The sequence below is a fragment of the Miniopterus schreibersii genome, assembly GCF_964146895.1.
Source record: "Miniopterus schreibersii genome assembly, chromosome: 10".
Taxonomy (NCBI): domain Eukaryota; kingdom Metazoa; phylum Chordata; class Mammalia; order Chiroptera; family Miniopteridae; genus Miniopterus; species Miniopterus schreibersii.
The window spans coordinates 31,907,086-31,934,332 of record NC_138110.1 but is presented as its reverse complement, the minus strand read 5'-3'; the positions used below and the strand labels follow the sequence as shown (position 1 = coordinate 31,934,332).

Below are 27,247 nucleotides of genomic sequence, written 5' to 3'. Positions count from 1 at the left end.
TGGTTTAGTCTGCTCAGGCTGCCATAACAAAACACCGTAAATAGGATACCTTAAATAATAGAAATTTATTTTCTCGAAATCTGGAGGTTAGAAGTCCCATATCAAGAGGCCCAGCAGGGTAGATTTCGGGTGAGGCCTCTCTTCCTGGCTTGCAGATGGCCACCTTCTGGCTCTGTCCTCACATGGCCTTTCTTTGATGTGTGTGGGCAGAGAGAGAGTGAACTCTCTGATGTCTCTTCTTAGAAGCAGGCTACTCCTATCAGATCAAGGCCCCATCTCCAAGTATAGCTACACTAGGGGCTAAGGCTTCAACATAGGAATTTTTGTCAGGGAGGAGAATACAAAAATTCAGTTCGTAACAGTGACTCAGAATTTGGAACTTTACATTTCCAGAATCGATGGCATACCATAAGAATATTTATAGAACTTTGAGTATCTGATTCAGCTTGGAAGGTATTATTCTCATAACAGTATGCTTAATACTGTACTGTGCCTCCATTTTTATATACTTCTAGTGTGTGTTTTCATATGTTATTCCTAACATAAACCGATAGAGTATTTGGGTTGTTTTGTGTTCTATTATAATGTGTATAGTCACATAACATGAATTGATTTGGATTTTATTTGAGGCCTTTGGTAAAAATAGCTGTGGTGAGTGCATATAACCCTCAAGGCATCAATGTTCACTAAGGTATGCAATTATAGCTACGAAATAGCCATTTTTTAGTGCGCCTTTTTATTTTGTCAAGCTTTCTTTCTCCATTCTTCCAAGTAATTGAACAAAAAGGTAATTTAGGTGATTTCAGCTTTATCAAGATCTAGGTATAATTTACTCCAGAAATCCTGAGCTCTCTATAAATATTTCATTGCAGAAATAGAAGCAGAAATGGATATAAAATTACATTGTATGTGAGCCTTTGTAAGGATCCTATGCAGGTGAAAATCTTTGTGGAGGAATAGGCATTTAACTGGGGTGGTTTTATTTAATTATTTTGTTAGTGGTGTTTTTCTCTTTATCTCTTCATTTCATTGCTTGTGCTCTTAATTGCCACATGCCTAAATGACTTTAGTTTTGCTTCGTTGTTTTGAACTTGACAACATAATTCAAATGCAAAACAGTTGATATGCTGACATGGGGACTTCTTTTTATAGTTGATTTGTTTTTAGAGGAATGAAAATTATGACATTTTGTTAAGGCAGTTTTTTTAAAAGCTACAGTGCATAAATCCTAAGAATAAGTTTTAGTTCTTTCAGGACAATTAAGGACTGTTTATCCCACACCCCTGAGATGCCTATACAAAATCAAATTGATAGTTATTGACTGGGAATCCGACTGAAATTTAGGTGATTTCTATTAACATTTATTTTTTAAGTTAAGGCCTATTCTGAGTGCTGTGCATGGCTTCTGTTTTGGTTCTGCTTTCTCTTCTATCTGTTGGCTTTTATCTTCTGCCCAGGCTCAAGTACTCAGGTGTGGAGGTACTGAGCTTTGCCAGGTGCTTGGTAGTAAAGTTAAAGGAAATCAGAGAAATGAAAACAAAGTTGTGGAGATATAGATATTATAACATGAATTTAATGAACTAAATACCTTATATACTGGGTAAGATCCTGGGGGCGGTTTGTGGAAGCTTTAAGGCATGTATTCATTCCATGAACATTTATTACACACATGCTTTGTTCTTGAGACTGTAGAAGTTGCTGAATTAATAAAATGTGGTCCCTGCTTTTGATGGTTTAACAGCATGGTGACAGACCATTCTTCTATGTGTCATTTCATTAGGTCTTTTAACTGCTCTCTGTGAAGCATGTTTTCAGCCCAGTGAATAATGTTTTTTTGTTTGTTTTTTAGTTTTTAAGTTTAGTTTCTAAATTCTCTCTTGAATTCTTAATAAAATGTATTATTTTCCAACATGCCAAGAAGCAGTGTCTTTCTCTCATAAATATAAGCTCATTAAGGTAAGGAAAACACATCCTTGTCTTGATTAATTTGTTTGGCATAATGCTTAGTTGATACCATGCTTTATGTAGTATGTCAACCAAATTAATGAGTACAGGCTGATGATTAAAAGAATGCCTTACATTTTTAAAAAATCACAAACTTATATTAGGCCCAATGTTAAGGGCTTTCCATGAATTATCTTTTAAGAATCTTTGAAGTGGATTGATGGTACTATATTTCCCATTTTACAGATAGGGAAACTGAGGCAATTTATCCAGCTAGCAAGTGACAAGTTTAGGATTTGATGTCTGATTCAGAACCAGTTGCACTTGACCTTTTTAAATACCTGTAGTGCGAGCCTAGGAAAATTTTGATGGAGCAAAGGGTTGGTTATATAATCCTATTAAATAAACCCTCTCCAGCCTCTTTAGCAGTTTGTCTGGCTAACTGTTGAGTGTCTTATGTATTACTGATATTCAAGACAAGCCTGTAGATATAGGTGTATTGAGACTCCGTTTATAGCCGAATTGTAAATAGGGTTGGAGGGTGAAAATCTTTCCATAGTCCCCTTAGGTTTGGAGGACACAGCCTCAGGTGAACTCTGCTATGCTTCTCCATCATGGGGAGTAGGACTGTGAGTGACCCTTGGGCAGCAGCAAGGCCTGAAATGCAACATCTCACCGTTTGTTTTAGAAGGTAATGCTAGGAGGGTGGGACACATACCTTGTGTAATGGAAGAACCAAGGACTGCATAGGACTCTTACCATTTTATCGATATTGAATTTATAGATTGGAAATTGTTTCTGGGGAACTCGCTAACTATGACTAGTCAAAGTGTGTTGCTAACAAAATGTAGATAGTCCAAAAGGCAATTGTAGAGGGTGGCAGTCACTACACTTGTGAAACAACTAAGTGAAAGTAGATGGGACCGACTAAATCATGCTTAGGCAGGGGGAGGGGAGGCTAAGTTAGTAACATTGCTCTTCGTTTAAGAGATGCATCTGGGGAAAGGGAAGGAGGCCTGCTTGAATAAGTGAGTATAATTCCAGAAGCAGCATTACTGCATTTTTAAGGAAATTTTTTAAGCAGAGCATACTCAGATACATTTTACTGTTATGGTAAACTGTATCATCACCACTTATCCATCCTTCCTCATCTCATCCACTTATTGTATTTCCACCAGGAGGTATGAAAACACCGCTCTTTGTTTTTTATTTTTGCAGAAGACAGGTGTGAAATTTCCAGGCCGATCACATTCTCCCTTGGCCACCGGGGCTAGTCTGAACCCACGGCTTAGTTCTTCTGTAGCATGTCTGCATGGAATACAGCAATTTGTACAATGATTATCAGTCAATTTGTTGCGTAATTTGTGTTTATGAAAGGAAACCTGATGATTGCTATATATAAAAAAATGACATTCATGAGGATTTAGTGGAACAAGTTGTTAGTGGGATAGTTTCAAAATGGCTCAAATTTTACATTGTTAAGTTTTAAGATTAGCAAAGATCACTTGGGAATCCCCCTGTACTTCCACCCCAACAAGGGAAGTGCTGAATGAGGAACACAGAAAGTGCTATTTGGAATTACTTAGGGTAGATTTGACCGCTCACTTCTTTTATCCATCCTTCATATTGGAAATGTTAACTTGATTTTTAAATTTTAGTATTTACTTAATTTACTTTTTTAGGACACCATTCTTTTGAGTCAGCCACTTATAACTTTTAATTCTCAAAGTTTTATAAATTAGTACGTATGTTAGATACAGTAATATTCTTACCTTTTCTCATAAGACAGTGATGAGAAATTGTGAAGTAGTGTCTGCAGAATTTTGAGTAGGAGCAGATCATTATCTAAATTTTAAATCCGTCTTTCCCTTACCCAGTTTTCAACCACCTGGTCATGAATTAGAAGTGTTTCTTGTGATAAGAGAGTAGTGGGTTAAATAATTCCTCATGGCTGAGGAATCACACCCTTTGGTAAAGTCAGGAATGGTTTATACAAGGAGCCATTTGCTGGTGTCATTACTGTCCCAATTTTAAGCCATGCTTTTGAGAATTTATTTGAAAGCAAGCCTCTCTAAAAACAGAAGACATTCAGAACAGCCTGTGCTACATAAGGATGAAATCTAAGAGGTGAATGAAGTTTAAGTCAGAACTATAACATGTTTTTTCTGGTAAGGACGTTGCTGATCATATAGTCTTAAATTTTTATTTTACATATCAATAAATAAGGCTTAGAGAAGATGAGTTGTCCACCATAATAGAACTAGTAAATATTTGACTTTAAACTTAGAAGAGACTGATCATTTCAGAATTAGAGAAGAATGTACAAAAGCCCAGTAGTAAATAAAGGCCAGACCATATAAAGAAAAGATAAATCTTCTACTCTAAGGTACTATTAGAAGGGACACGTCTTCCAATTGATTTTCCTGAAGTGATGGGTTTCCATTGATCTAGTCACTGTCTATTACCTGATTTTATTTGCTTTCAATAGTACATATTTGTAACACTGTTGGCAGGAATTAGGGGTACAAGAGAGATTGTACTGTAATGTATACTTCGGATGGTGATCTACTCTTGATCTACTCTTCTTGATCTACTCATTGGCTTCTTGTTGCCGTCAAGACCTTGGCCAAAGGAGAACAATGAGAATAGGGGAAGCGGCTGTGGCGCCTTATGTTCCTGCCTCTGTGGGCGGATGTAGAAAGCCAGTGAGCTCTATAAGGCGCAGTGCCGTAGATCATTTTATTAAATATGCTTATTCCATTTATTCTTTGGAAGGCCTGCAATACGCGGTGATACGTGAAGCCAGGGCTGTAGATTGGCCCGCAGACAGTTGATGCCCACGGGCTGTTCAGCACCCCTCGTTCTCGTCTCAGAATTTTCCGTTTGGACTCTCGCAGCCCATTCTGTTTCTTTACTCACATTGTGATAATATAGTTATGCTGACATATTAAATTTTCCTCTGTTCTCTATAAAAGATAAGATGGATGACAATTAAGTATTTAACTGTAATCACATTAACGTTGAGTTGCCTGAGATGTCCAGTGGGTAAACGAAAACATTGTCAGCTAGTGTGAACGTACAGCGAAAACCTAGTTTTCATTTATTGATTCTTTTTCCTGGCATTAATAACTCACTTAGCTTTTCTTTATAAATGGACCTTGACTATATCAATGCAGTATGGAACAGATGTAATGATAATTTTATGGATTAAATGAGGTTAAACCCAATAAAATATGGAGCTCTCAAAGGCTTTTTGTAATGAATTCATGATACATTGTCTTACTCTTCACTTATAATAATATTGATCTCTGATCTTTCTGCTACCTGGGTTGGTTATATAGATTAAAATTTAAAAATAAATTTGAAAGTCTATTACAGTTGTATATTGCAGATTATATTAAATGCTTTGCAATTAATTTAAATATTTTCAGATTATTTTCTCAGGTTTTGAGAACTGAGAACCGATAAATTACTTTTAATTTTTATTTACCTTATAGCATAAGGCAATATTTATATAAATTAGCATACATGTTTGCATGGGTAGCATGGAGTCCCAAAATAAGTGGTTAAATCGAATGAAAGGTCATTTCTCCTAATGTGGTCTCAAGGTAGAGAGTCCAAGGAATGATGAAATAACTTGGCTGTATCAAGATATCCAGGGGGCCAGGGTCCTTCGGGCTTGCTTCTCTGCTGCCCTCAGGAGTTTTTTCTCATTCCGTGGTCTAATATGGCCTGCCAGCAAACCCATGTCTCGAGAAGCAGCTGGAGGAAGGGGCCTCTGCAGTCGCTTTGATGCGATCTGGAAGCTGAGTGCATCAGCCTTCCCCCTGCCTCACTGGCCGGATGCGTAGCTGCGCTTAACTGAAAGGAGAGCTGTAGGATATAGCCTGTGGCAGGAGCCGCCCTCCCAGCTAACATGTGGGAGTCTTGACTGTGGGGAAACGTAGTTTAATGGGGAACAACTTCCAGCCTCTGCTGGATATATTTTTAAATTAAATCTCATGTTTGGGCTCGAGTTAGGTTAAATATATATTATCATGTCTGACATTTGAAAAAAATACCGGTATACTTAATTTTATGCAAATATTCCATATATTTCTTAAGTCTTTCTCACTCTGCTCAGCCCATAATGACCTTCACCATTTCCTGTCTCCCACTCCATACCTCCAAAGCCCAATTCAAACGCCATATAACACCTCCTCAGTGGAGAGTTCTTTAACTCCAGCATTAACTCAACATTGTATGCCTGCTATTTCATTATAACACAGTCCATGTGTTCCTTTATTGCAGTATCTAGCAAACTCTCTCAGTTTTTCTCTTGTTATAATAGGACTGTAGTTTCCTTAATGGTAGAGTTTCTGTTGCATTGGCACTTCTCTTCCCCATGGTGCCCTTCATATAACAGATTCACAATATTTTCTGATTGAGTGAATAGAAATTTGAATTTTACTTCTACTCTGTTTCTAACGTAATGTGTTATCCTGGATAAGTCACTCAGTCTTTTTTTCATCTTTCCTTTCCAGTAAGATGGAGGAAAATTATAACTATTTATCTGCATCATAAGGCTATCATGAAGAGAAAATAATTTGGAAAATGTGCTGTCAACTTTAAGATATTTGATTTATGAGATTTCACTATTTGCTGTATTATTAGGAATTTGGGGAAATTAAAATAAATGGGTTGTCGAGTCAAATCTGTATTCTAAGATATTTCTTAGTAGTAGTATTTTCGCCCATGAGTGCCAAAAGGTTCACATTTCAATAAGAAGCATATATTATTATAATATATAATAATATAATATATAAGCATATAATATTATTTAACAATTAATTTTTATCTAAAATTTCCTGAGAAATTTGAAAAGGGATTCTAGTTAGTTTGTGTCCTTGGCTCAGATTCAGTGATAAGATTTAAAACCATGGTTACCTGATGAATCAGAGCCCGAGTTTCTAATGTATCTGCCAATGACTAATGTTGGGATCCTAGTATGAGGTATTTTCCTGATTTACAATATACCAGTGAATAAATGAGACACTTTGGGGGGACTTTCATTGTAGCTTAGAAGGCGTGTTAGTCTAGCAGGCGCTCATACTCAGGCCACTTTAGCCTTTTGAATGCCCACTATTGATGTATTTCCTCTGCTTTCCATCCTCCAGACTTGTATTAACCTAACTTGTGGTATTCTGACAATACCTCCTGTTAATTACCTAATTGGTATGTTTTGGGGGGAAACAGTGTGTCTCAGAGTCCTGTGTATTTATACTATCATCCAAATTTTGTTTCAAATTTGATTATGAAGCTTCACATACACAACGAAATTTTGGAGAATAGACTAGTGAGCAAAACCATTTTGCTGTCTCTGAGGAGGGCTACATTTAAATAGGTAGGTAAAAGTTAATTACTTGGAAACTTTATGTCATTATTTGTGTGTTTCCGTCATTAAGGTTCTCACATTTTTGACTTGTGTAATATTTTATTGAGTGTTCACAGTATAGGAGTTTTCCATTATACTGAAGTAGTTTTGCTGTCTATTGAACTAAATATAGGGTAGAATAAATTTTACTTTTGAGTAGTGATCTGATTTCTAAGATTCTTATAAATTACATATATGCTAATGTCTTAGTGTCTGTCATTATTACCATCACTGCCCTCCTTAATACCTCTTTATCATTTAAGATGCAGATTGTCATCTCCCCTAGGAAACTTTCCCCACAATTCCCAGGTATAAATCTGATTCCTTCTTTCATGTTCCAAGGGACGTTTTTAATGTATCTTTATTATAGTTCTTTTGGTTTCTATGTCTCTCTCTTAACTAAACTCTGAATTCCAAAAAAGTTAGTGACATATCATGCTCATGTTTATATATGCTGTATAGTTCCTAGATCATAGCAGACACTCAGCAAATGTGTATTTGATTGAGCACAGACACCTTTAGCTGACGTGTGCATTAGGGATGGTTTGAGAGACTCATATTACTGTACTTGGTCAGACCCTTAGGTTATGCAATAGAGGGTCAATAGGTCAAACACGAGGACTTAAAAAGTTAAGAAGGAAACATATTGTATATTACTAAGCACCAAGTGGACTGTAAGTTTGAGCTAAGCAGCCAAGTGATCTATTCCTTTAAGTGTAATATTTTCTGAGTCCTTTGCCTAGGTAATCCATTCTTTCTTTGCATTTTCCTTATGAGAGATGTATCACATTGTATGAGATGCAATGAAGTAAGTGGAGAATGTCCAGAAAAATATAGCAAGTATTATATTTAGTATAAATCTCAGGTCCAAACCTGTCTAAAAGGCTTTTGGATATTTGACATCACTGGAATAATTGACTTGGGAACCAAAGTATATACTGAGTGCATAGAAGAGGCAGTTCACCAGATGGACATTACCAGGCTTTTTCATTTTAGTACAGACTGAATATAACTGACAAGAATCGGATGAGTCTGGCCAGCAGAGCAAGTGAAATGGAGACTAGAAGACAGAATTATGTTAATTTTAAGTGGAATTATAGATGACAAGCAGTCTTATAGATAGCCATTTACTTGATGCAAATAAAAATTTAGGATAAGTACATAGAAAATAATACTGCAGTGATGTAACCCATTTAATTTTATTTTAGACACATTCTGGAAATATAGAAACTTAGTAAAAATTTTGTGCTGGGGTTGAAAGTTTTAGTTTTTATAGTATTACATTAGTTTGGGAGAAAGGGGAAAGCAAAAAGGAAATGTACAGTCTTTAATCTTGTAATAAAGGTCCCAAGAAGATAAAAATAGTGACTTCTCTGGTTAAACTTTGAAAACTCTATATAATGTCTCTCACTTTGTTTCTAAAAAGCCTATTCATGAAGAAGTGAGAAGGAAAATTGATATATTTTAAGTTCATTTGCTCTTGCTCTTCAATGTACAATAGTTCTTGGGGCTCCATTGATCTTTTTTATTATTATTATTCCTACCATTTGAAGTTATTCATTCAGAGGGTCCTGGCCCTGTCTGCGTGATTAGCAAGTGCTGTCAGTCTAGAGCTCCATGATCAGTAGAGAGTCTGATCAGTCTAATGCAGTCCCGGTGATGGTTGTCAGGAATATGAAAGTGGCGTCGCACAGTGGGACTCGGAGGAAAAAGGCACGTTTGGTAACCCAGCAGAGCTTCAAGGGTTAATCTGGCATTGCCTTCCCATAAAGCCAAGGTTTTTCTTTTTTGTTTTAAATAATATTGGAATAGTTTGATCCTGTATACCAAGTGTAGAAGATTAGCCTTGGAAACCAATGTTGTGTTTTCTCTCTTCCCTTCAGGACAAAGTATGTTCCATTTGGGACCGCCTCAACTACCTTACCAGGCAGCTCCAGGTCTTCATATGCTTTCAGTTTACCTTCTACTATGGAAAGGATCTTTTCTTGAATGTTCATATTTTCACCTTGAGAAGGCAATATATATATACATATATAGGATGGGTTAAGCAGCTGTAAATAAATATGACAGTAGAAGAGTGGTTTGTGGGAGTTTTACTATATATACACATATATAATATTTTCCAGTCTGGTTTCAGACCCCGGCATGGCTTGGAGACAGCGTTGGTGTGTATGAAGGATCTTCCTCGAATGAAGGATTTGGGACAACTTTCCATGATGATTATATTAGAGCCTCAGCTGCTTTCGTGTTGGTCATGAGGTGATGCTGAACCGAATGCTTGAACTAGCAGGAGTGGCTGGGATTGCGTTGGAGTGGTTCCATTCATTCCTCCGGGTAGGTACCAGCTAGTGACCTTGGGTGCACATGGACACCGAGGGTCTCCCTGTATGGAACCCCATCGTTGTCACTCATTCCCCTGTCCGTGTTTAGTGGGTCTGAGAAGACAACTGGACACCTGAAGGCCAGGCAGTGTGCTCTGAATGACTGTGTGGAAGGTCACAGGGGTGATTCCCAGATCGATGTCGCTCACATACGTTATTTCTTTCTGTTTCGTCAGCGTGACAGGGCAGACTAGAACCAACACTGAGAAAGTGTGACTTGTCGGAAAGGGAAAATTTGGGAGGTTGTGGTGTGGTTGCTAATTTCTCTGTGTGAATTACAGTTTGTGTAAACTGTGGCCATATTTTGACTACAAATTTATCTACACATGAAAATCCTGTTACAATATTAGATAGAAATGTTTTGTTTTCCTCTCTAGTGTCTATCCAAGCCTTCTTCCCTGTGAACATGGACAGCATCTCCGTAAGCTTTCTTGCTAAAGTAGTGTCTGCTTGTTTACCCTTCTGCTTGGGGCTCCTTTAAGCAAAGTAGCCTGACTGCATTAATAAATATTCTTGAGGGTGATGAGTGATTTTTCCCAGAGAATGTTTTGCTTTATCTTCACAGAGAGTACTTCATTATTCTAACCCTGTTTTACTAAGAATCAAATTGGGTTGTACTATTAAGGAGTTTTACTGCCTCTCCTCCTTAAACTGCTCAGGCATTTTAAATTTTTACAGAGAATGTGCTAGAGTTTCTTCAGTTTTGAACATGTTCTTTAGAAATTTGATGCCTCTTGGCTGTTATTTACTTACGTAATATTATTCTAGTTATTTTTCCTTTAGGGTAATAAAAAGCTTGATGAGTGTTGAACATGAAGGACGTTTATTAGGTCTAGGGCTAGAATATAGGTAAATAACTGAAACAAAGAAACATAGATTATGTGACTGTAAATATCATTAGAACTGTCTGTTGAATGTCATTTTGGCAAAAGGGCAGGAAACTAACATTTATGCAGTAACTGATCAGTGTCAGGCTCTGAGCCAAGCCGTTTCTATTTTTTAAGCAAATTTAATCCACACAGTAACATTAAGAAGTGGGTGCTGTTTCTTCATTTGACAGATGAGGAAATTGATGCTGAGAGAAGCTAGGTATCTTGTTAATATCACACAGTTATAAGTAGAAGATCTGATATTTGAGCCAGGGTCTGGCTGATTCCAAAGCTCAGTCTTTCCATCATAGTCAAATGTTAGGCCACAGGAAAATGTTAGACTCAAAGTGGGGTGTCCCAAAGGGAAAAAAGGAAGAAAAAGAATGCCTATTAAAGGCATGAACAAACCAAGGAGGAAATGAGAGCTACAGGAATATACTGTACTAGCATATGTTTGTTTTGAAAATTTCCCGAGTTTTCTTAAAACTAAGTCTAATAAGCCAAGTGACAAAAGGAACAATTTTAGGATGACCAAAGATTTATCATTTAAGAGGTTGAACAGGTTTAGAATTTCAGATTATATCTCTTTGTTCATTCTCTGTTTTGAAAATAAAGTAATGATACCCCACATTTGAATCCTAGGAAACTATAAGGATCAGTGTATGGAAGTTAATCAACTGGTTAGTAATATTGGGGGATACAGCATTTAAAGACCAATACCAGGGGTTTACTGTTTATGAAAACTTTTAAAAAATATGTCTATGCCTGTAAAACTTTTCTCTGTGGAACCTCAGCTTACCACTGCCCTTCATTTATAACATGGTGCTTGTGACTGAAAATGTGGTGAATTTTTGTGTTCTGCTTAAATAGTCACATATCTGGATTTCATTAAATACTTGTTTTATCTTATCTTTGGATGAAGTTTGGATCGGTATTATCAGTTTTCCTTTTCATACTGATGGGCAGCTCTTTCCTACAATCACAACAGATTCATTTTGGGCATAGCCAGAGAGAATATTGTTTCATTGCTTATAAACTGACATGCAGCAATAGAAAGGTACTAATATCACATATTAAAGTTGTTATTGTTATCTAGAGACAATATGCTAATTAATACCTCTGATTAACACCCCTAATTATGCTAATAAGCACCCCTCCCAAAAGAAGTAAAGCTATTTAACTTCACCCTAGGTTTTGATGATTTTCAACTTCACCGCTAGGTTTTATCTACTAGCAGCTCATGAAGCAACAGTCATAATTTAATTCATCACCTCAGATTTCCTGACTTAACTTAAGTGAAATATTGATTTCATGGAATTAGGTGGCAGGTGCATCGAGGAACTATTTCCTGAAAGCTTTAAGTGGCTATTTAAAACCTCAAGATATTAATTCAGGTCAAATGAGTGGGTTGGAATTGTTCTTACTTAAATAAGGCATTTGCCAAATGGCCAGAAGCCATGATATTCCACGTTTTGCTTTTTGAAACATTAAGAAATGAAGGGAGGGAGGAAAACAGTTCTCTTATTGTTACATAAACATAGATCTCTATAATTTTAGCAACTGTTTAATCAGTTACCATTTAGTTAGTTGATTAAATAGGGCTCCAGCTTTTAAAAAAATTTTCTTAACTTATTACCTTGGCTCACAAATTCTTTTTCTTTCTACCCTGATTACATTTACCTATAGTTCTCCCATTTTGTTATTGGAGTTATTGTCTGAAAGGTTTCTGTGTGCCTGGTTGGAACATTGGTATTACTATAAAATAATGTACAGGAAATCTTGTTTTGTCTAAAGATACATTTTATCCCCATGGGTCATCAAAATGCGCATTTTTTCCTAAGGAAGATGTTTATTTCTGTAAAACAAAGGTAATACATATATAACATATTAATGGCATTGCTTTTGGAATTTATTAATGTGTATGTGTATATAATTTTATAGTTTTCCAAAACCATTAGCCTGAAACCATATTATTTATTCTCTTTTTACATTTGCATTGATCCTAGACATCATTACCTTTATTTTACTGTTTTATTCTATATCGAAGAGTATTAATACGGCTTGTAGCAAACATCAGTGTTTCTGCAATTGCTGCTCCCAACTCATGTCTCTCATGAATCCTGTGTCCCTGAGGGTGAAATGAAAACAAGAACTAGGTGTATTAAATTTCTTTAAGCCGACTGCCAGATTCTTAGGTGTATGTATATTTAAGTGTCTATACTAAGTTTGTGGAAGGGAAGGGTTCTTAAATTCACTGGTCTTTGTATTTATTTTCCCTTTCTCAAAGTATATTGTTTCCATAGAGATCCTACCTAGAAATTACACCTTTGTAAAGTTTGTTTTTACTTTATAATTCTATCTGAACTTTGTGGATGTATTTCATGCCATCCCAAGTAACTAAGATATTTGAATTTCACAAAACTTCTGTTTTATGGTGGAAAGGCATGTTCATTAAATATCTTTATATGGTAACACTTCTAATCAAAGGAGATGACTACCACTGAACAAAGCAAGAGGAGAGAAGCTAAATTAAATTGACATTTGTCCTGTGGTATGAATGCCAATCTTAACAGTTTTAGTTGGTGAGGTTAATTTTAGACATTTCCTTTATCAAACATTTAAAGGTAAAAATTTTCCCATAGCCAGCAAAACTCTGAGCTGGCTTCTTTTGACATTCTGCTGATCAAGGAGTTTCCGATGAGTAGTACCGGCATCTTTTGCAGAGAAGGGCAGAAGGATGAATCTGAAATGAAGTAACGGGCAAGGCGGCTCTGCTCTTCTTTGGGAACCAGAGAAAGCCATTAAAAATGACTTGTTTGTCGATCATGCAATGTGTTAGTTATGCTTATATTAAAGAAGATACAGACATGATTGAAAATTTACATACGAAAAGTCATACCACTGGGAAAAAAAGTAGAAAAATTCAAATCTGACATTTCAATCCACCTTTGACAGGGAAATGACTTTTCAGAGTTAGAAGCTGTAAAATAAACTACAAGGGAAAGATGGAAGTAATTGACTACATAAAATTTTATGTGTCTGCCTGTGAACAGAACATTAAGTGACATTGGAAAAAATGCTTTTAGTTAATATTCTAGAGGTATTATATAAATAGATTATTAAAACAATAAGAAAAAAATAATAAGCTTTGAGCATTGTGGTCAAAGGACAGGAACAGAGGAGCTCCAACCCATAAAACTAAGGAATGAACAATATTGATCTTACTAATAATCGTAGAAATGCAAGGTAACCTTTGGAGATTGATTGTTTTTTAGTTTACCTAATAAATTAATAAGCCCATGTACTTCACCTTGACACTAAATGGTGCTTCTTGCTTATGTACTACTGGTGGGAATGTAAACCAAAACACCTCATTTGAAAAGCCAATCAGCATTATTTGTAAAAGGTCATTACATAACTTATATCTCCTAAATTAATAATACGACTTCTGCAAGCCATTCTTATTCCTGAATATAAGAAAAAAATGATTCTATGCACTTTGATATTCATATCAGTGCTATTTCACTTATAAACAAGGGACAAAACTTAAATGTTCACTGGTGATATCAGTGGTTCTCAAACTTTGCTGTATATTAGAATCATTTGGAAAGATATGAGAAAATGCTGACGTTAGTGCCCCACCCAAAGACTTTTATTTAATAAGTTTGGAGTTGCCTCAAACTTGCATTTATAAGAATTTCCCTAAAAGTTCTAATACACAGCCAAATTGAAAACCGCTCACGTGAAACAAGTTGATAGAATTTTTTAAATCATCTGACATATTTATGATGGTTTCATGGTAATATGGAAAGGGTATAAGATAAAATGAAATATTGTGATTCCACATTTAGATAAATGATAACTTTAAAATAGAAACACACCAGAAAAATAGGCTAGAAGAAGTTTTATGAAATGTTCAGCATCGCTTTAAGGAGTTGGAATTTTCAGTGATTTTTCTCATCTTTTCTTCAATTGGCAGGTATTTCGTAACGTTCTCATATTAAAAGAAAAACTATATTTAAAAGAAGGGTTCCTGCTGGCACGATGTAGGTATTTTCTACTTATAGGTTATTACTACCTATAAATACAGAGATTTATTCTGACTTCTAAGATAATCGTGTCCTGAAGTTCGAATCACACCTCATTGTTATAATGAAATCCTTCATAGGATTCTTTTTCCCTTTTTTTAAAATCTCAGAAACATTTTCCCATGTAGTTTTCTAACTTTTGGAATATAATAAGCTCATGTCAGTCATTTTTCTCTTCTCTTATTATTTTAAGCGATATCAGTGCCTATCAATTTTTACCTTTCTAAATACCATGGATATGCTGATGGCTCCCCAATGTTTTTTGCTGACCCCAAGATTGGCACTGTGATTTGTGTGTCTGAGTTTTGGGTTTATAACTTTAAATTAGTAAGCCCAGAATTTAATTCATCATATTTCTTTCAAACCTACCTCTTCTGAAATCAGTTATACCACCATTCACCCGCCATCCCTGCAGCAATCCTAAATTTATTCTTCTCCCTTATCTCACACATCTAGTCAGTTTCTATGTCCTTCTATCCCCCCCCGCCCTGCCCATTTTCTTCTCATGTATTTCTTGAGTCTTTTTCTGCATCTCTGCCCTGCCGTTATTGCTGAGGTTCTTGTCATCTTCCCTGCAGTCCAATACTGCAGGGTACTAATACTAATTGCTCTGCCTTCTTGTAGGCACATCTCATTCTAGATCTATCCTTATGCTATAGAGGGACAAGGGCATTTTCCTCCTTAAAATAAACCTCTAGGGCTCTCCACTGTCCCCTGTATAAAAATTAAGCTCCTTGCCAGGGGATATGAACTGTAGTATAAAAGTCAGGCACATGGCGTGGTGCATACCTTCCCTCTGGAACATGACCCCAGTCTTACTCTCCCTCCCATCACTGCTCTGGAAATACCAAATAATCGTGTTTCTGTACATACAATTAAAAAAAAAAGTCTTTATTGATTTCAGAGAGAGGAAGGGAGAAGTAGAGAGATAGAAATATCAATGATGAGAGAGAGTCATTGATCAGTGCCTCCTGCATGGCCCCTACTGGGGATCGAGCCCGCAACAGGGCATGTGCTCTGACTGGGAATCGAACCATGACCTCCTGAATCAAAGGTCGATACTCAACCACTGAGCCAAACGGGCCTGGCCGTACATCTCATTTTAATTCTGTCCATCTTTCCACCTTCTTCTTGCTGCTCCCTCTACCTGAATGACCTGTTCACCTCCATTTTGATTAGATTAGATTAGATTAGATTAGATTAGATTAGATTAGATTAGATTAGATGAACAAAAAATTAAAGATTGATATTGTCCACCATTGACTAGAGTGGGGAAAATAGTTACTCTCAAGGGAAGTAATTTGGAAATAACTATAAAAACTTTAAAAGCATCCTTATAATCTAAAAATTCTACTTTTTGGAAATTATCCTGGAGAAATAGTAGTACTGATCATTGTCTTTGTTTGTTCTGGCTGCTATAACAGAGTACTATAGAGTGGGTGGCTTGTAAACAACAGAAATTTGTTTCTCACAGGTCCAGAGGCTATGAAGTTCAAGATCTAGGTGCCTACAGATTTGGAGTCTGGCAAGGGCCCCTTTTTCTGTTTCATAGATGTTCAATTTCATGTTGAGTACCTACATAGAAAGTGGGGAGAGAGCTCTCTGGGCTCTCTTTTATAAGGACACCAATCCCATACAGGAGAGCTCCATCCTCATGACCTAATCACCTCTGAAAAGCGCCCCCCCCTTTAAATGCTATCACATTGGGGATTAGGTTTCAACATACGAATTTTGGGAGGAACACATATTCAGTCTATAGCACATATATAAGGAGAATAACAGATTCTTTATTGCAGCACTATTTTAATGGATAAACTTAGATATACACTAAGTGTTAAATAATAAGAAAATACTTAAAATTATGGTATAACATTTACCCTATAGGATATTAATAGCATTATATGAATATCAAGAGCATGCATATTCTATAGAAAATTAAGAGCAAAAAATATTCTATGGGAAAAACTCCATCATATTATTAAGTATAAAAGCCTGTAGCTGCCAGTATCCACTAAATGCTCTCATTTGCGTTGAAAATGAATTTTAAATTCCAAACCATAGAGTCAAATATATGCATATATAAATAAATGCAAAAAGAAAAAGCTCTGGAAAAAAACATGATAAATCTTTAGTAGTCATTACCCCTGAAGCAGTGGGTGTGGGTGGGGGAAGTTGAGAGGGACTTTTAACTCTGTATAATGATGTACCTTTACACTTTGTATATAATTTCCATGTAATTATTTCTTTGCTTGTATAAAAATGTCTAAACATTAACATAACTTGAAACAAGGGAAGGATCTGATAGATTAGAGCAGCGATTTTAACCCTTCCCATCTCATGGCACACATAAACTAATTACTACAATTCTGCGGCACACCAAATACATTTTTTGCTGATCTTGACAGAAAATTAGGTATAATTTTTATTCGTTCACATTGGACGGCTATTGATGTGTTGGGTGTTGTCATTTTTTATTTGACAATCTAAGGGAAAAGAGGTCAGTGCCCCTGCCTAAATATTTAGGTATTGCATGTTTTAAAAATTCTCGTGGCACACCGGTTGAAAAATCACTGGGTTAGAGAGACACCATATTGTGGATAAAAGAAGAAAATCATCAATAATTTTATTTTATGCTTGGAAAATTTTCAAAATACAGTAAAATAGTATAGATCAACAACTACCAGCTGGAATTAATAGTTGTAGCCGTGTTCTCATAGTTGCTTTGAGTTTCTTTTAAATAAAGTGTAACAGAACAAGCTGGCTTCTTTGATTTTCTTTTCTCAGAGGCAATCAGTGTCATAGGTTTGCTGTATACTAGTATAGTTCAGAATTGTGTACTTTACTGTGAATATATAGGGAAAAGTATATTTTTATAGCTGTAACTACTGGTGAACATTTAGTTTATTGACTCTTCCTTTTTTTCTTAAAACATATAGTGTCTCTGTGAATGTTAGTTTTTCTAGAGTCTGTATGAAAAAGTGGAATTGCTGATCTTTAGAGCATGCACACCCCCCCCCACTAGATGTTGCCAGATGTCTTTCCAAATTGGCTGTGTCAATTTGCATTCTCACTGGAGTATTTCATGGTTCTATTTCTGGACATCCTCAACCAATATTTGGTCTTGCCAAGCTTCAGATTTTGATCTACTCTGTAAATTGTGAAATATTAGCTTATCAGCTGTCCCTGAATGTTTTCTGAGCGTCCAAGTCTGTCAGGGCCCTCTGAGGGGAACACAAAGAATCCTAAGGAAGCTGGAGTCCTAAGGAGCTGGTTGCCGTCGAGCAATGCAGCGTTAGACAGCACAGGACTAAATGCTGTAATTGCAGGATAGGCTGTAACGCTGCAGAGGCTCAGAGACATCATTATGTACTGGGGAGGTTATTAGAAGGCAAGGGAACCTTGATAAATGAGTAGGAAAGGAGGAGAACGTAGGGTGCTGAACCTGAAAGAGGTACGAAGGCAGGCAGAGCGTCTGGAATGAGCAGTAAGCCAATAGTCAAACCATTATTAGTTGCCCTTAAACCCTTAGCCAGAAAGGGGTTAGTAGAGCTTTAAGCATCCCTCTTTTAAAATCATTTTACAGATGAGAAAATGGAGGCCTACAAAAAATGAGGCCAGCTTGCATAAATCACTTAGTTGTGTCAAAAATAAAATAAGCAAGGGACTTATTGGTGAAATCAACTTGGACACCCAGTAGGTTGATCTTGAATGTGATTAGATAATGCAGAGTTCAAGTGATATCTTTTTCCTTCTGTTTTCTTTCCACGTGTTGCTCTGCTTTCCTTTGGTCAGCTTTATTCTCAGCAGCCGGTGTCCTCATGAGTAGGCACTAGCGCATTTTTTTGGTGGGTTACAAGTTTATGTTTCTACTGAAAATAATGTATGTCCTTTCCCTTTATTTCTAAATCAGTTCCCCAAAAGATACTCAGACTCCCACTGTTTGACCAGATAGTTTAATCTTGGTAGCCTTCCTGCTGGGGAAATTGCTGATGGCTACACTGGAATCACATTACTGAGGAAGGGAAAGTCCTAATAGAAAGGAATGCAGAGCATGCAAATATAAGGTGGTCTTATAGCCTGTGTAGTATGAAGGGTGATTGGCACACGTGATTGTAGTCATGAGTTTAAATAGAATATAGATGATATTCATTTCAGGTGCTTTATGTCCACAAATCCATGATTGTAACAGTTTTTATAGCAGTGTTTAAATTCATCTTAACAAATACCCTTTGAGTACATTGAGATTGCTTCTCAGATAATACAAAGATAAATCAATATGGGAACCCCTGTGGAGTTCCCAAACTTATTGGAAGTAGCAAAGGCAGGAAAGTTAGAAGTGTAAACAGTTTTAATGAAAAGAAGTCCTGAGAGAGATGCATAGTGTTGAGATTGTAATGAAGGAATATTACTGAAGGAGTCACCATGCAGGTGATAGTTAAAATTTTTATTCTGAGTAGTAAATGGAACAAGGAATGGAATGCAGTTCCTTGCAGATGGTTTCATAGGAGCCAAAACAGAGAGATGGGAAACCATGGAGGCACAAGGTTGACTGAGTTGGATCAGTTACATTGTAGGAGGATAGTCTGAGAGTGGGAGAGAGTCTGAAAGCTGGAGAGTGTGGAGATGAGCCAGGTGCCCCATGTAATGTACGGGACCCTAATGTCAGCTGAGGAGTTTGTGCTTCATTGGTTTGGTAGGCAGTGAAAACTAATGCTTAAGTGAATAAAGTAATTAATTAATAAAAATCCAGTGTATGGCATGGCCTGAAGAGTGAGCAGTATTTTTTTTTTCTTTTTTGTGCTTTTTTTGTTTCTGCTTTTGCTTTTGTTTGTTTGTTGTTTGTTTTTGATAGGAACATTTGGCTGATAAAAAATTAAACATTCCTGGGAGTATAACTGCTAGGCACTTTTTTCTATTGATCCTAATCATAAATATAGGATAGCATTTCCCCAAGTATTTTTCTTGGCATAATAGGGAGTGTTGTCAAATATTATGGCGGAGAGGATTTTTTATTAAATATGCTTAGGAAAAATTAAGCATGTTTCTTGAGTTAAGTAGGATTTTTCAGAGACTTTAGTATTTATTTTTAATGTATTGGTGAGTTTGCAAGGAAAGAATGCAGCATGCTGCTTTTCCAAAACTCATTTGATAATTCTTTTGGAGGATCACTTGGGACTAATATCCCATAGGACGCATTTGGAAGTGGTGCCGCATTAGCCATTGCTAATGAGATGGGAGAGAGTGAGCAGCTACAAGTAGAATGTAGAAATTTACATTTTTATATGAAACTAATTTATCATACCAAATATAATGACAGTGTCTCTTCTTTAATATATGAAATTCAGTATTTTATTTGGGAAGATAGACATTTTGTTCTGATTGAAAATACTCTTTTTGAGATTGCAGTGGTGAGAAAATAGTTTAAAGCCCTGAAGAGCTAGCAGTGGCCATGGGTTGGCTGCCTCTGCCCTGGAGTTGACGTTAGAAATGTGTGTATGATCCCGTCTCAGTCATCTCCTTGGAATAAATCAGGAATAACATTTAAATTCCAAACGATTTCCTCTTGTTGTGCCACATGCCTCAAGGCTCCTTTCTCCTGCGTCCCTTGTCATTTCCTATGTATTCAGAGAGTTCCATTCAGCTCGGCCTGCATTTCTATTATGTGCAAAGCACTGTCAGCGCAAATTTATTTCAGCACTAGCTTGATGTATATAAGGAGCTTAATAAATGATTATTCATTTAATGGATTGTGTTATTTTTTAACGATTCAATTCTAAGATGCATCGCGATTATGGATCTGAATTCTCGACATTGATCTCTCAGAATTCTTTCTTCCTTGGTTTACACACCTGAAGAAGGTAACCAGCAGTGACACCTTCTGCAGCTTAGTTCTTTCTCTATCAGACTTGCAGTTTGTCCTGGGGTTAGTCATTGTGATAGGCGTCCCTGAGTGAAGATGGAGTCAACCACCCTACCTTTTGCCAGCATCTGGCTTTTCTCTGTGTGTTTCCTTCAAGTGTTAAATAAGTATTTTTTATATTATCCAAGGCTCCTTAGGTGGAGAAGGCAACTCTATGGAGAGAGAATGTGGGATAGTGGGGAGAGCATTGGCTTTGGAATCAGAGTAGAATTTGAATTTCAGCTGTATTTGACTGCAGTGAGATTCCTGACCTTTCAGCTTCTGTTAAATCTGCAAAACTGGGACCCATGCTTCCATTTCATGGTGGCTGTAAGGAATACTGATAATAGTTGTAAAAGCGCAGTCACATTAGAGATACTGGATAAATGGTAACTGTAATAATATATATTTATTTTCATTCTTTTCTCTCTACCTTTACTGAGTAAGTCATTTTCAGTTTTATTCACATGTGAAAGGGTATATTTTTAAAGACCTCATATATTAGTTGGAGGTCTTTAAAGATTATAATTTAGATTATATGTTTTAATTTAGACTTTTATAGGACTATTTCTTAATTTCTTCATAGACACTATTCTAAATTAATACTAACCAAACTCGTGTCCTTGTATTAATGTTTAGGAATTCTTGTCTCCTAAAACAAAAGGTCAGTTTAGTGAATATGTCTGTATTAATCACTATAATCCATCTAGTGGAAGCTTGGTAATGTCTATGAAGTGGATAAAAGGTCTAAGTTCAAATGTCTTTGTATTTAAGAAGAATATCTTTTTATGTTGTTCAAGCCAATCAGAGATACATTGTTTAGGTTCAGAGTCTGAAATTGTTTCTCTAGATTTAAGACTTAAATTGTACAACATATGTCATTTGATAATTATTTCTTGCCTCATTATATCCAACTCATAAAAAGTACTGGAATTACACCTTAGAGACATGTAGAATATTGACAACCATCTTGATATTCTTAACATAGAAATGGGCAAAATACCTTCCTTTTAAATATGACTCCTCTCTTAATTGGTGATTCCAATCTACTTTTACATTTTTAAAACTCTAATCTTAGTTTTTCCTTATATGTCAGCGCTCACTAAAAACTTTCATTAGTGATCTTTGTAGAGGGACTGTGAAGTTTGGAACACAGTTCTTGTATTCAAAGTTAAATTTCAGAGTTGCTTTAGGTCATTTTTGGGCTAATATTTTATTTGCTAGGATTATTCATATAGTTATATAAAGGATTTATGTTTTTACTTTCAGTCATTTTAGGGAATTCCAGACTAGCAATAATATCTCTCAAGAATAAGGTAGTATGGCCTTGACTTTCTAAGGTAGTTTTTAATTATCTAGGATAGCTAGGTTATTGATTTATCAACTGATGTACACCGTGCCTATATGTATTTAAGAGTCATCCACATTCATTGGTAGAAATTGTTTAATTTTCTCTACTAGTAATGACATGTCCATTAAATATGTAAATGAATAGATAAATCCAAGGGTGCATGATTCCTTTTATAACATTACAATTTTTTTTTCTGTGAAGTGTAACATAGAGTTAAATGCATAAATCATAAGTAATTTAATTTCACATAGTGAACACATCTGTATTAAGAACTAAATAAAACATTACCTGCACCCCAGAGACCCATATAATTTCCTCTTAAAACATAATTAAGATATTTTCTCTAAGCCATCAACACTGAAAATACTTGAAATGAGCTATTACTAATTTTTTGAAAGGAGAGTGAACATATAATTGTATCTATTAATTTATATTAGTAGCACTTAGCTCAGTAACTGTTTAATAATGCTTCTTAATAAGTTTCTTGAATTTGTTGAATTTTTAGACTTATATTACTCAGGATTAATTTTTTAATATTCCCATATTTAAAAAGTGAAATTTAAAAATGTTTTCAAGAGATAGCTTTCATCTGAAATTTTTATTGAGGTACTTAATAAAATAAAGTAACTTAAGATTTGTATTACTTAAATGCTGTCTTGGAAAGCATTATTATTTTATATATAAAGGAAAGGATATTTTTTGTCATATCTACAGATATTCTTCCAATTGCATTCCCAGGTATTCTTTCTGGTTTTTAAAATTATTAAAATAGATAGGCCATTCATTCCCTTTGCTAAGTGTGCACTATTAGTAAAATTTTATGTGCTCCGTCATCAATTTGATACGATAAAGCAATGGTTTTTCTGTATTTCACACAGCACCAGTCTCTGCAAAGCATCTCTGGGGGTTCTTTGATGTCTAGACAGTTTAAATTATGCCTGCTCCCCTGCCTCCAAATTCCACCCCGGTTCTGCTTCAGGGGTTGTGGGAAATGAAAACAAACCAGAAGGGCTCCATAATGCTACAGTCCATGGAGAAAAGCAAACACGTGGAATAAGCTGTATATCTGCCCTGGCAGGTGTACAGGAAAGGGCCCAGTGACAGGGAATGGCAGGAAGAAAAGAATTAGGGACATTGTCCTACTTACATATTTCTAATTATATTCCTGATACGGGATGCGTGTGCAGTGTGGACGGAATGAAAATGTTATAGAAGCATCAGGGGAGGAAGCAGAAGCCCCTTCCACCCGGCCCTCGGCGCTGTCCTCCCCGCCAGCAGCCAGATCTGAATGGCTTGTTCCTTGTACATAGTCCTGTTATCGAAATGGTAAGATGCAAAATTGAATTTTAAGTTGGAAAACTAACTTTTTTTCCTCTTTTTTTCCTTTGTTTTCCTTTCATAAATCGGGATGATTCTTCCAATTCACCTTTTTAGAAAGTAAGTAACTTTTTTGAAATTTCAGAGATTTTTTGTTAAATTATTGATGTTTTATTATTTCATATACACATATACAGATTATATTACAGAATTTTTAACTTTTAAATTCTGACTGAGGTGATTAACCCTTACATTTAGTGTGAATAAAAATTTTTAATTAAAAATAGGAAATGTTACATAAAAGTGTTCATGCTAAGAATACAGACTTTTAACACATCTTTTATATCCACAGTAAATCACTGTAATATATATATACATATGAAATGTTTTTAAAATATATGTATATATTCTTTAAAGTGGGCCAAGGCATGCTTGCTAGCTCTGTTTTTTCCGAATATAAAAATATATAAATAATACTTTTATTTATTCCTGTTCAGTTGGAGTTAAGACATTCATTTCTTCAGGAAAAGCAGTCCGAATTTTCTGGATTTTATAGAATCATTGAGAATAAAAGCAATAAGTAAAGGGTATGAAAGATTTTTAAAACACACTCTCATATATATTCTGCATTGGATGAAACAGTTACCTTGTAATAAGCACTTAACTCTTCTGATGCTGTTTTATTGTTTATAAATAAAACAAATCATATCATTAGATTTTTTTCTGTAAAGAATTGCAAGTGACACACTTAAGACTAAGTGACTAATCAGCCAGTGATTTGAGTTGTAAAATTTGCCTTTGATTGTGAAGTATTTTCTAACTCTTCTAAAAGGCTAATGTACAGTTTTGAAATAAAACCAATTTCACATGTTTGTTTTAGGAAAGATTTGGGAAAAATTAGAGTAGTCATCAAGACTTTTGGAGATATATTGCCATGTGATTGTGAATTGCATATTTTTAAATATCTCTGTAGTGAATCTTGAGTTTACTGAGTTAATAAACAGTATAATTAAATAACATATTCATGCTCAACAGAGCTTTTTATTTATCTAAAACTGGGTGCTTATCACTTATGTTTGCAACAAGCATAGCATTAAACCGCTATTTAATAGTCAATTTATCTTCAATTATCTTTTGTTTACTGTACCTTAGAAAAATTTAAAATTATAGTGATGTTAAATTATATTTGTTTAGTATTTTTTTTAGCTATCTTTACACAGTATTATTCTTTAATATTCTAAATCTGAGTTCTTGGAATTGTGTGTACTAGGACCTTAGGGAAAAAGAGCAGGAAGAATATGTGTGAGGGTTGATGTGAGGTGGACAATTTTATTAAGTTATATTTTTTAAAAGTCTACGTTGTATCATTTTTATGTATTGGATTCTATTTTACTTGTAGTGTTAACATCCCCTTGCCAACTCCCTACAGAAAATCTGTGTTTCTGACAGTTTCACTAAATTAAACCTCCTCAAATCTGGCAGAATAATTCCCAGCTTCAAATTGTCTGTGCTTTTGCCTGAAGAGAAGAATGATAAAAAATATGTATTGTGAAGTCTTCAGTACAACATGCATAGCATCATTTATCTGGAATTTATTCATGGACAGATATTTCTGGGCAGATGAATATATTTTACTTTATAAAGTATGCCTGGCCTACTTTAAATACGAACAAAAATCTTTTGTAAGGGGAATGAGGCTGTAAGCTTGTAGCAGTTTCATGAGGAAAGATATTACACAAACACACAGTATTATAACCATGTGTACTTTAGTGTTATAGCCGCATTGTTCTCCGACCAGATTTATATTAGGGCCCTTGCTTCCTGTCAGACCCAATGGAATCATATTGACGGGTTGGCACAGAGAGCTGCTTTCGAAAGTCATAAAGAGTGCTCTTATTATTATAATACTTATAAACCTTTATGACCATGATGTGTATATATGCTGACTTGCTATTAAGTGTGTTGTAGCAACTCAGCACATTTGGCTTTTTCATTTTACTGGTGACTTTTCGTGCTAAGTAAGAGATTTGATAACGTTGGTTTATAGGAAAAACTTTTAATTCAGTAACACAAAAATGTGTTTCCATCACAGAAATTCAAAATTTGAACCCTTCTTGTCTTAAAGGTCCTCTTGTCCCAAAATGTTTTGAATTAAATACCCCAAACCCTTAAGGGGTGAGCAGGGTGGAGTAGGGGTTCTAATCAATATTGGCTCAACCAAATATTGACCTTTTGGCATATTAAGAAGTAAAGTGTATATGGAAACATACGTAAACGAATGTAATAATCCTGGTTCTAAATTGTAGTTTGCGAAGATATCAGTTTGCAAACAAAACACAAAATAAAGCTCTAAAGTCTAACCCAGGAAATACATATGTGTTGTACATTTCATAAACACCCTTTTATGTATGTGAGTACATTTCGGTGATGTTTGTACATACGGGCTTTGATATTTTTAATCACTAGTTTAATGCTGTTAGATTTCTTTTAAAAAAAAATTGCTGATTTCATAATTCAGCCCCTTGCATCTTTCCTACAGAACATAATGATTAGCTGGGCAGAATTCCCAAGCACACATTTCTTTATTTGACAAATCTAACTGAGGAAAGGATGTTATTGTTGAAGATGTATCAGAGATATAAACACAGACATAAATTTTTATTTGGCCTTGTGAGAGATGCAATCCCATGCGTAACTTAAATGCTTGTAATTTCAAATCAGTCCTCCCCTAGTTTCTGATTCCTTTGTTGCTTTTCAACCTATAGGATGGAGCTGTCCTTGAACTTGGTTTATTTGATCATTCAAGTGCAACCATCAAGTTGTCTGTAATATTTAAATACCGAGGCTTCCTGGTATTATTTGCAAAATAACCCCACATAAACGTTTGGGCTTTGGCTTCTTTGAAATACAGTGTTGGTTGCTTTATGAATAAAAGCATAATTTCAATTCAGGAGACTTTTTTGCCCGGAGCCTATAAGACACATGCATCTGATTAACTTTGGCGAAACTGGACTGGCCTGTTATTGTAATGTAGATGTTTTCAGGGTTGGGAGGATATTTTTAAAAGGCATGCGAGAGGATTTTTTTTTTTTTTTTAAGAGACGAGAGAACAGTTTTGCCACAGAAACTGCGTCCCAGACTGCTTCATTTTTTGCACACTTTTATTTTTTAGTGGAACTTCTCCTTTAGCCTGTCTGAATGCAATGCTTCACACTAACACTCGAATAGGGGATGGAACATTCTTCAAAATCCCTGGAAAGTCAGGCCTCTATGCTCTCAAAGTAAGTTGCATTTTTCTGCATATTATGCCTGTTATTACTATGTATCATGCTTTTTTTTTTCTTCTCCGAAATGTGCAGGTAAACAAAATTAGATTTGTGTAAAGGGTAGAAGAATGACCCTGATGCTTCTTAAATGTTTTCAGATGTCTTACAAATGATTTCATATTAAGGATAAACAATCACATTTTTCTTTCAGGAAAGCATATCTGTGGTTTCACTCTAACATATGGTAATGGAAAATAGTTGTGGCTTCCTTAAAATTCTTGATTCTTAAAAATTTACATGGACAAGTGCCATGGATCATCAGCCAAGAGCTTAAGATGATCACAGTTGCCACAAACTATCTGATTTAATGAACATCGGTTGTTACATAGCTTCACACCTGATGCCTTTCTATATTTCATAAAAATAAAAAATTTCTCCATTCACCTTGAAAAGTTGCTGATTTAAATTGGTTATTTGATTTTTAAGACAAACAGTGATCTCAAGGAAGTTTTACTAACAATGCATATTTGTTATATGAGAATAATAGAGAAATAAAACTAAAAGCTCCAGATAACTGAGTCTTAATTAGTTTAGTGCAATTCCCGTTTTCATCTAGAATGGGAAACACCATCTAAGATGAAAAATTCCAGAGGACAAAAGCTGATGGTCATGTACCTCGGGACAAGTAAAATCAGTGTATTATTTCTCATAAATTAAAA

The 27,247-nt window shown here is 35.5% G+C and overlaps 1 protein-coding gene across 4 annotated transcripts in view; it reads left to right on the top strand.

Annotated features, from left to right (window-relative positions):
• The window catches only part of ASXL3 (ASXL transcriptional regulator 3), a 160,574-nt gene that overhangs the window by 38,707 nt on the left and 94,620 nt on the right, over positions 1-27,247 (top strand). For 2 of the 4 annotated variants that reach the window (XM_081150239.1, XM_081150238.1), the window contains exon 1: positions 26,441-26,543. In XM_081150239.1, coding sequence (XP_081006365.1) covers positions 26,466-26,543 — 78 coding nt within the window. In that variant the 5' untranslated portion in view covers positions 26,441-26,465. Of the gene's footprint in view, positions 1-26,435; positions 26,544-27,247 lie in introns of those variants that run through there. The other 2 variants (XM_081150242.1, XM_081150240.1) reach the window with 2 other exon arrangements.